The 11,023-nt window shown below is 41.1% G+C and overlaps 1 protein-coding gene across 1 annotated transcript in view; it reads right to left on the reverse strand.

Annotated features, from left to right (window-relative positions):
- Positions 1–11,023, reverse strand: part of Morc1 (MORC family CW-type zinc finger 1) — a 175,977-nt gene that overhangs the window by 41,381 nt on the left and 123,573 nt on the right. The window contains exons 18-19 of the mRNA XM_028755604.1: positions 5,617–5,685; positions 1,228–1,461 (exon numbers count right to left, since the gene is read on the reverse strand). Of these exons, the coding sequence (XP_028611437.1) occupies positions 1,228–1,461; positions 5,617–5,685 (303 nt within the window). The remainder of the gene's footprint in view (positions 1–1,227; positions 1,462–5,616; positions 5,686–11,023) is intronic.

An 11,023-nucleotide genomic window follows, 5' to 3' on the forward strand; every position in this document is an offset into this window, starting at 1 on the left:
AGAAGAAACAATCAAGAGGAATTAGAAGTCAGATATGACGGGTTAGGAAGATAATGTAAACAACAATGAACCTTATAGAAAGCCATCCTTAAGAGAGGATGCCAGCAAAAGAGGATCTGAGCACTGAGCAGTAAACATGGTACAGGATGAATGTCACTGGACTACAGGCACCGTATCCTCATCCTCAGCCCTGTTAGTAACTGATCAGTACACACATTCCTGACAACAAGAAGGAAATGATGACAACACTATAGGAATGTGTGTGTGCTGTGATTCTTTAAACAAAACACATATTTACATACATGGAAATTTTAGAGTGACATATTTATTAGTCTTAAAACTTGGGGAAGAAGAAGGCATTCCACAGGCACTGAAAGCAGATGAAGGGGGTAAGAAGTGTAAAAATGTCTCAAGTATATTAAATAAGTACACAAATTATCAAATAGTAATAAAAATTTAAAAAAAAAACAAAATAAGCAGTCTCAATTCTTTAGTAGTGTATTTATATTTGATGCCAATTCCTCCCTAACTTTGACTATAGGGTAACAAACCATGGGTCTTAGTTAGGGCTTTATTGTTGTGAAGATACACCATGACCAAGGCAACTCTGATAATGGACATTTAATTGGGACTGGCTTCCAGTGCTGGAGGAGCTGAGAATTCTACATCTTAGTACAAAGGCAGCCATAAGGGAACTGTCTTCTGTAGGCAGCCAGGTGGAGACTCTCTTCCTCACTGGGCAGAGCTTGATCCTGGTAGCCCTTAAAGCCTGCCTTACACAGTGACACACTCCCTCTAACAAGGCCACACGTATTCCAATGAGGCCACACCTTAATAGTGCCATTTTCCACAAGCCACACATATTCAAACCACCACACCATGGCTGCTATAAATTAGAAGTCTCTCCTGTCTATTTTCTTCTCTTAAATACAAATGTGGGCTCTTTTCTTCTCCAGGCATTCTTTGGGGCACCATCACTTGGCTGAGCTCTCTGAATAGTGCTGATATTAGCAATCTAACTTTTCTTCCAAAATAGAGAACTGAAGGGAAAAAATAGATGTTGGGACCTTATCCAGCAAACACAGGTTACAATGTACATCCCATAATTAGAGTGAGCTAAAAATGTGAAAATGAAGCAAAACCTTTACCACATGCTATTTCTAGAACAAGGAAATTATTATATTATTTTATGAATAAAAGAAAATAATGGGAATAAAAAAGACATGCCTGGGCTGTGTCCTCGAGTTTGAGGTTTTCCAGCGGAGCTGGCTTGTGACTAGGCTGCAGGTACTTCACTTTCTTCTTCGGAATCTTAGTCATGCAGATGAACTCCACGTCAGAGTCAGCATTCCCTGGGCTTCTCTTTTGGCCTCTTTGGCTGAACGAAAACTCAACAGATGAAGAACTGCCCTGAGAAGGGTCACACCCTGATGACTTGATTCTCCCATGTTTGGATTTTTCCTTAATTGAAAACAATAAGTCATAATTTTATGTGTTGCAGTTGCATCATTTATGATGTATTACTATTTTCTCTCATAATGCTGCATTATATTTTTATAGTATATAATGTAGTTTGATTATATTTACCTCCTAGACTTGCCCACCAGTTTCTCCTGGATCTCCCCAATATATGTTCAAATGTGAGTGGTACCATAGATTTATATATTTCAGGTTTCAAAAGCTCACACCATTTGCAGTTAGCATGCTTTGTTATACTCCCATGCGCATGTGCGCTCTCGCGCTCTCTCTCTCTCTCTCTCTCTCTCTCTCTCTCTGTATGTGTCTGTCTGTCTTTCACCCATCCTCCCTCCCTCCCTCCCTCCCTCCCTCCCTCCCTCCCTCCCTCCCTCAGATGTAAATTCTCTGCTGTGGTTCTAGCTCTAGTACCATGCCTTCCTGCCTGTTACAACACTCCTCATGATGAAGGACCATCCTCTGGAACCGTGAAACCCTACATTAAATGCTTTCTTTTTCAAGTTGCCTTGGTCATGATGTCACAGTAGTAGAAAAGCAGCTAAGAGACAACCATTTCCTTTCCAATTTCATGTTATGTTTTCTTATATCCAATAAGTTCAACCCATGCTGCCTATATTCACATGGGTGTGGTGCCACCCACTGAAGCAAAGCCATGCCTCTGAAGAAAAAAAAAAAACAACTCTCCTTTCTGTAATAGGCATCCCCTGCAAATAGTGCCTCAGCTAGGGGCTGAGGTTCATGTGCCCCTCCCCCACCCATGGTAGAATGCAGACTGATTTGGTCTTGTGCAGACAGTATGCATGTAGCAAGAGCTCCTATAAACATTGAGTGCAATGGCCCTGCCATGTTCAAAAGACACTGATTCACAGATGATCGCCCTGATCTCTGACTCTTATAATCCTCCCCCATGATGCGCTCTGAGCCTTGTGGGGCACAGCATGATGTAGATTGAGGCTGAGCATGAAGGGCTCAACATGCCCTAGACATGTTTTCTCTGCACTTCTGCCAGCCGTGAGGCTCTGGATTATCAGTCATGCTTCTCACTACTAATAAAAAGTTCAAAAATAAGAAGGTTTGGACATCTGTTTTAGTGACTGCATACTTCAGTAATCAATAGTTCCCTCAGTGGATTCAGAAGGAGTTGCAAAGGTGGACTGATTGCAGAGACTGCACACTGAGAACACACACTGCAGCTTCACTCCCTCCCAGCAGAAGTGGACTTGCCTTTCATGTCCTCGTGCATATGAGGTGAGGTTAGTTGGCATTCTTAGGTCAATCCCACACCTCACATCCAGACTCATGCCCCTGCTGGCTGCTGTTTCAATGTGCACCTGTTAGCTAGAGTCTGGTCTCTATGCTAGATGCTAAACAGAGCTAGAGGACTTTGGGGTAAAATATTGGTGCTTTTTAGCATTCCTACGTTTCCTGCAGGTGACTGATGGGTTGCTATCCAGGAGAACCAACTTTAATAGAAATAGAACATATTGTTCTTGTGCTTGATTCTGCAATTCAGCTATATAGTGAGTTAGGTAAATTTCTGTGAAAGGAAGGGGCAAGGTTATGAGCTCATGTGCATTGCAACTTATTACTGGGTTCAGAAGGTTTTGGCTCCTGTGTGGAATACAGAAAATGCAAGTAGCAGGAACCCAAACTAAAGGGACACACTGGAAGCAAATGCTTCAACATTTAAAGCAAATACACAGAAATTGTGAGACATAAAATATATACATCTGTATCTATTAAGACATATGAGTGGTTAAGGGTTGGGGAGAAGGCAAGCAGAAAGATTTGAGTTTGGATCTCCAGCAGCATCCACATAAAAAGCCAGATGCAGTGCTGCACATCTGTAACGCCTGGGAAGGTAAGGACATATAGGTCCTTAGGCTTGCTGACCAGAGACAGTTAGGCAAGGTGGTAAGTTCCAAGTTTATAGAGAGGTTCTATCTCAGATAATATAGGGAGTAGTTGAAGACATATGATGTCAACTTCTGACACGCACATGGACACACACAAGAACATGTGCACACACACACACACAAACAAAATTCAAGTAATTTGAAACTGTCAGTTTTCCTACACATTTATGTGTCTAATATAACTAAGAAGCTCTGAGGCCTCACAACTATTTCTTTTTGAAGATGCTCAAATGATTCAAATGGCCTCTGCACTTGATTTTATGTTATTACAGTGTGTAGGTGAAGAGGAGGCATGTGCAAAACTTCACCACGTACCACCCGGCAGGCTGCAGGCTGGTAGACTGGGCCACTCTTGAACTATGGCAGTCCTCTTACCTCTGGTCTCCTAATATTGATATTGCAGTGTGAGTTACAAGAAGGGATCCTAAATTTTAAATCTTAGATGGTGAAAAGTTGATAAATATAACATTATATGACATTTAGCAAAATTAAAAAACAAGAAAGTGCTTGAGGACATGAACTCACTTTAAAAAGCTGGGTACGCATTGTTAGGGAGGTGGAGACTAGTGGATCCCTTCACCTTCCTGATAAGTCTGCCTCACCTCACAAGGCCAGGTAAGGAACAAGTTCACCCCAAAACAATACAAAACAAAAAACAAACAGACAAAAAATCCAAGGTGGATGATGTCTGAGAGAAAATATCTACAGGTGTCTCCTGGTCTCTATAAGTATGTACACATCCATACAAGGATTTCTGCACACACATGTACACCCTACACAAACACACGTCCACGCATGTGTACACACAGACACATGCAAGAATTATGTATATAGAATATTTATAAGTAAATATATCTCTGTAGACTAAATCATCAATAACTTTCTCATAGAAACTATTGGAAACATATTTTAAAAATATTAGTTCTAGTAATGGAGGATACAGAGCCTGAAAAGACTATCTTCTCTAACCAGGCAAGGTGTCCAGTGGTGGGACTGGAACATCAGACCGCCCACAGAACCTTTAATCTACAATCGTTCCTTCCTGTAAATTTACTGGGGCAATGATGATTGGAGTGGCCAACCAATGACTAATCTAATCTGAGGCCCACATGAGAGAAGGCTCATGGATGCCCAGGAACCAGAGGCTGCATAGTCCAGAGACCTAGGATAGAACCAAACACAACTTGCCAGAAAAGAAAGAGAAAAAATATATTCCTAATTATTTTCTGCTCTACTGGTAGATCAGTGCCTAGTACTATCAGTGTTATCAGAGAGGCTGCATTGGGCAGCTGTTGGGAGCAGATGCAAAGACCCACATCCAAACATTAGACAGAGAGAGAGCAGAGGTTGTGATCTCCATACGGTCCCTCCACTGAAGCTTTGGGGAATTCAGCAAAGACAGAGGCAATTATGAAGCCTGCATGGGTCTGTACTAGGTTCTCTGCATATATGTTATGGTTGTTGGCTTGGTGTTTTGAGGAGATCCCTGACAGTGGTAGTGGTAGTTATCTCTGATTCTTTTGCCTCCTCTTGGGACACTTTTTCTCCTACTGGGTTGCCTCATCCAGTCTTGATGTGATAGTTTATGCCTGATCTTATTTTATCTTGCTGTGCCATGTTTTGTTGATGTCCCTGGGAGGCCTACCCTTTTCTGGGGGTGTAGGGCTAGATCTGGGGAAGAGGGAAGGTGGAGGTGAACTTGATGGAGTGAAAGGAGGAAAAGCTCTAGCTGGGAAGTATTACATGCAAGAGTAATAAATAAAAATTTAAAAAAAGAATTGTCATCATGTCCAATGAGTAAGATAATAAGTGATTTAAGTATTATTTATGTTTTATTTTCTAAGTTTCTAGTGCAAAAAATAGTGTCAGCTAAAATCCACTAGTGCTTCACTCTGTGAGCTCATCATCCACAACACAGACACACACATGACCCATGAAGCTTATGTGAGAAATGTAACACAAATGGCTGGATATCAGTTTATGTGTTTATGTAATTTTGGGGGGATTTAAATTATTTTGTTTTATGTGTATGTATATCTTGCCTGCATGTTACACACTGCATGTATACAGTGCCCACAGAAGCCAGAAGATGGTGTCAGATCTCCGGAGACTGAAGATAGTTGCGAGTCACTGGGAATTGAACCTGGATCCTTTGTCGGAGCAGCCAACACTCCTAACAGTTAAGCCATCTCCCTGGATCCTGAATCCTACTTTAATTGCTCACCTTGGATGCTGAGGAACGGCAGGAGGACTTGCACTCAGGGATCTTGCTTGTTACTATAAGTTGAGACTTCTGTGGGAAGAAAACATTAAAGCAAATTTATTAATCAAAAAAATACCTTTCAGTTGGCATATTACAGAAACTCAGTATTCTTATTTTCCTAAAGTAGTATCAAAATCACAGTCCTTACCCACAACCTTTCAGTTCTGCTGCAGGATGTTCTTGCAGTGGTGTAGGGAGTGTAACATCTGATTGTTTTAGTAAGCACTGCACATGCAATGTCTTATGAGCAACTTAATCAAATCCTGTCTGGGTCCAGCTTCTCCATCCCATAATCCCCTGCCTCTCCTGTCTTGAGACTCTGCTCTCTGCCGGGAGAGAGAGCTTCTGATCTGAGGCATTATTCTTTCTTGCTGGGATCACTGGCCTGGGCTTCAGTAAACTGGTGAATACCTTATGCCTAGCACCCAGAAGCTTCATATATCCCCAGGCAGTGTAAAGAGTAGGGGAACTGGAGCTCCCTCTGAAAAGGGTGCTCCTTTGATGTTCACGCTTTTGTTGATGCTTTTAGCTACTATTTCTGTTGCTGCTGCTGTTCTAAGACACAGTCTCTCTATACAGGCCTGGCTGGCCTGAAACACACTGTCCTGGGATTCACATAGTTCATAGGAATATGTTCCGCCTGGAGGAACCTTCAAGGTCACCCTTCCACATCTGAACAGGTTATTTTCACAGCACTTCCTCTTGATTGGTGGATCATCAGCAAAGACACCCACATTAGAGGCTCAGGATGTTCCTGGCTCACAAATCCTTCCCATTCCCCATGCCTTTGAGTGATCAAGCTATGTGAATTTCCCCAACTGAATCTTCCGTAAATTCAAAATGTATTAGGCCAAAGTCACCACCAAGGAGGTGAGGTGGCTCAATGGGTGTAGATGTTTGTTACCAAGACCTGTGACCTAAGTTTTCCAGTAGTGGTGTAGTAAAAGGAAAGAACCAAACACACTCACACTGAGGCCTTCTTCCTCCAAGTAAATAAATAAATAACAAACAAAAGTAATAAAAATATAATTAAAATGCTGGTGAGATAGCTTCGTGTATAAGGGTGCCTGCCAAGAATGCCGGACGACTTGAATTAGATACCACAACCTATGAAAGAGTAGGAGACAACTTATTATACAATGTTGTCGTCTGACAACCATAACACGACATGGTAGTCATGCACATATACACACACACATTCTAAATAAAATTAATTAAAAAATAAATCAAATTGAGAAGAAAATGTTACAAATCAAATTTGCATACATGTTTTCAAAATCCTTAGGAAAGCCTCTGGAAATTGTATCACATCCTTACACATGAAATTCTAATTTAACTGTTAGGGGTGGGATCTGGCAGCCCATCTTTTTGTGTTCTCTAAGCGGTTTGGATATGTAGTCAGGATGGAGAAATGCTGTCCTGGAGGGTGGTATCATGGCTGAGCCTCAGGTACCTGGCATATGAACTTTCAATTCAAGTTGTGCAAGTGCAAACTCACTATATCCATGGTTTTATGAGCTCCTTCTTAATGGCTACCCCTGATCCTGACCACTTCTCACCCCTCTGCCACCCTCCTGCCTTTGAGCACTCGATGCTCCTCCCTGTTTACATGGCCCCCTTTCATATTACTGAACCATCAAATAACCCATGTCTTTGGCCGGATGGTCCTGTCCAGCTTTATCTCTCTGCTAAACCCCATTCATTCTTCAAGCCTTGCTTCCAAAAGCATCCACCCCAACTGCTGGATCCAGGTCCCTAAGGAAGAACCATGCTGGTTTTCAGCTCACAGAACATTTCAGAAAATGGGTTTTTACTTTTTAATGTTTTGTTTTAAAGCTACAAAAATAAAAAGAGCTTCATTGGCTCATTCTTTAAAAATACATTGTTGTGAGTTAGGTTTACCAAGACTGCTTTGGGCCAGAGTGTCTCCACAGGAAATGTAGAATGGAAGGTAAGATTCCAGCAAGTTCTTCACAGGCAAAGCCACTTCTCTCATATCTACACAAACTGCTGCTCTGTCAATCATGGCTTCTTAAGCTCCTTCAGGAGCATCCTGTGTATTCTGTTTCCATGAACTGGCCTTTGTCCAGCAGGGCCTCAGAAGCCCTCCATCCCTTGTAAACAATGTACCTTTTCCGTCTCCACAAGTGCCCTTCTTTGTAGGTGCCCATGCACTGATCCTTCTGAGCTGCTCTTGCCGGGCTCTCTTCAACTGCTTTCTTGTCTTTCCTTTGAAGCTCCTGTTTCATCTTGTCTCCCCCAAGAAACCCTGAGAAATATCTTTGGTAGATGTCTCCTAGCATAATGCAGTTTACATCTTTGTCCTTTGTGTGCCTTGTTCTCAAAGAACTTTCAGAAAAGAGTGGAAATGATGTGTATTTACAGCTACACTTACATGCAAAGCTCTCTGGGATTCTATGTATCTACATGACTGTATCACACAGCCATACAGTTACCTGTCAATGATGCCTTATAACAGACTGAACTTAAAACTTGTTTCTCTAATATGAGGCACAGAGCATAATGCTTGGGGTGTTACAGATGCTCAGTAAAAGGTTGTTGACTGTAGGCTAAATAGATTGTCCTAGAGTGTACTGCATTTCCACAGTTGAACCATTATTATGATCTTTTCTGAATTCATTGCTTGACAGATTCTATACTCCATGCTGAATGCTATCACGACTTCCAAGCATTTTCGACGGTGTCATGTACATTCAGTTCCAGTTAAGTGTTGGCAACCATCTACAAGGAGACTGATTTCTGATATGGCAAAGTACACGGAGCCTAGCCTGGCTATAATACATGACTCAATTACATTATTTGAACTTACAGCGTTCTTAATAATAACTTAAAGATAATTACTGTTTGCTATACAGTTTTATTGTAATGGAATCAGATCTGAATTACTAACCACATCACTAAACAATAATTGTGAGTAAATGGACATTTTATAAACCCCATAAATTCTACTCTTTCATTTTAACTTTAGAACTATTTCTACAGTAGTACAAGAGACTCAGAAAAGCACAGCAGAGTTTCTGGTCACATTTTGAATAAAAAAGCATTAATAATTATGATCAAACAGAACATTCTGAAGCCATCAAGAAGCCAATAGGAGATAGTGTACTGGCTTCAAGGCATAGAATGGAGGTAAACAGGAGAACACAGGAGGAAGAGAAGGAAGAGGAGGGAGAAGAAGAGGAGGGAGAAGAGGAGGAGGGAGAGGAAGAGAAGGAGAGGGAACCACTGTAGTGGATAGCTTTCTCCATCAGCTATGCACTCAGCAGCTTTGAGTACAGTTAAGTATTTTCATTCCTTAAAAAATAACCAGCTTTGAAATTCTTTACTCTTTCTTACAATTTATAGCTTTAACTGTGTTAGAAGTATCCCGACACTGTGGCTATCAATAAAAACTTCTTTCCCCTTCATCCCTCCCCTCCTCTCTCATTCCTTTTGACTATCCTTCTTTCTCCAATTCTACTGAGAAAAAGCTTGTGGTCTGGGCTGTGCCCCTCCTGATGGTTCTTAGCCCTGGGTCCTCAGGGGTTAGGATTCTCCTTAGAACCACTATTAACTCTGAACTTCTAAATTTCTCCTATCCAAGTAAGGTTTTATTCTCACAACTGAAAACAGGAGCAGAAGAGTTGAAAGCTCAGAAATTTCAGACCTCTAAGAGTCTTGATTCCATATTGCAAGGGCATGGGTGATTCTCATTGCCTGGTCAGTTCTCTCATTGATCCCTAATTGACTCTCGCTCCTAATCACACAAGGCTGTTCTTCTGGGCACCCATACACAGTGTCTGTCCTTCACTGTCATCAGATGGTCCTGATTTGTCTTTAGAGAAGACAATATTAAGATTATTAGTGTATGTGAAGGCCCTTAACTACTATCACCATGTCTTGGGAAAACATAACTCCTCCTCCTCTGACCTAAGGCCTCTCCTAGTCCTCACCTTCTACCTTTTGTCTTCTGGACTTGCCCATCAGTCAGACCCCACACCTCTCTTGTGTGATAAGATTCTTCAGTTTCACTGGCTATCATTCAACAGTTCAGAAACATTGATGAATCTCTCAGGCACAGACTTACCACAGTCCTGCATGATCATGCAGTAAAAGCCCACCTATGTCAGTTTTATATATATTTAGTTGGTTTCTTCACACTCCACTGACCCCTTCTCCTCAACTTACCTGATCCCCACTCAGAATTTTTCTTGTAAAACCCAATGTAACAGAATTAAAGGGACAAAGACAAAGCAAAATAACAAAAGAGAAGGAATATGCTAAGGAATTATGGCAGAGTAGGGTATATCAATTTTTTTTCTAAAGCATCCTCTACAGAAACAGATACAGACAAATAATTGGTGCACTAAAATCTTCTGCACATGCTAAGTGTACTAAGTAAAGTTTGTCCTTCGGTTCTAATTAGAAGTAGCATTTTCCATTAACTGACGTGAGCTGTCAGAATCAGTTTGCAGGTTGCCCTATTATTTTTAAGTATCTTTTAAAAATCACATATATTCATTTTTAATTTGAAGAACACATTTTCCCATCTTTGATTGCACTTTTATAAACGTGAACTCTGCCAGCACAGTTAATCTACTTCCAGTTCTCTCTCTGCTACCTAATGAATAGCTAGTTCCTAATCACAGAATCTTTTTATTCCCATCATCTTTTTCAGATTTAGAAAAAGAATAATTATGATAGAAATCTTTAAAATACAGGTATTTATTTTTAAATGGCACTCCTAACCTCTGCCAGCAAGGTAACTGGATTTCTCTTGCAAGTTTAGAGTCTTGCAAAACCATATGGAGTCAGCAAAAACTGTCTCAGGTGGGTTATTTGTGGAAGCAGAAAACAGAGGAAGCCCCAAGGCAGAGAGAAAGGGGTGAACATTTATGTTGGACACAGTGTGGAATGAAGATTCCAAGGCTCCAATGGCAGAAATTTTTGTTTTGTGGACCTGGGGTACATCCAGGAATCGACATTTCCACAGATGTGATATTTTCTCATACAGATAACCCCACACCCGTCAGTCACCTCAGACTGAATGCCTCAGAAAACAGAAGAGTTGGTCAGTCTGTCTGTCTCTCCTCCTCCCAGTTCCCTGCTTTGTGTGTGTGTGTTAATGATATGTGGGACAGTATAGAAAAAATGCTTTCATGTTTCTGCAGAAACTTTCTGACTAACGCTACTTCACTTGAGATCTAAGAGGAACTAATGCACCTTTGAGTTTAGTCTGTGATTGATTACTAATGAGCATTTGAAGAATTTCCCTCTCAAGACCATAGTGTCTGTGGAGAATGTGTTTGAATTTTAAGGGACATTTCTACAGCAAAAATAATGATCTCTCTCGATCTCTCTCTCTCTC

The sequence above is a fragment of the Grammomys surdaster genome, unplaced genomic scaffold (genome assembly GCF_004785775.1).
Source record: "Grammomys surdaster isolate TR1022 unplaced genomic scaffold, NIH_TR_1.0 126066, whole genome shotgun sequence".
NCBI lineage: Eukaryota > Metazoa > Chordata > Mammalia > Rodentia > Muridae > Grammomys > Grammomys surdaster.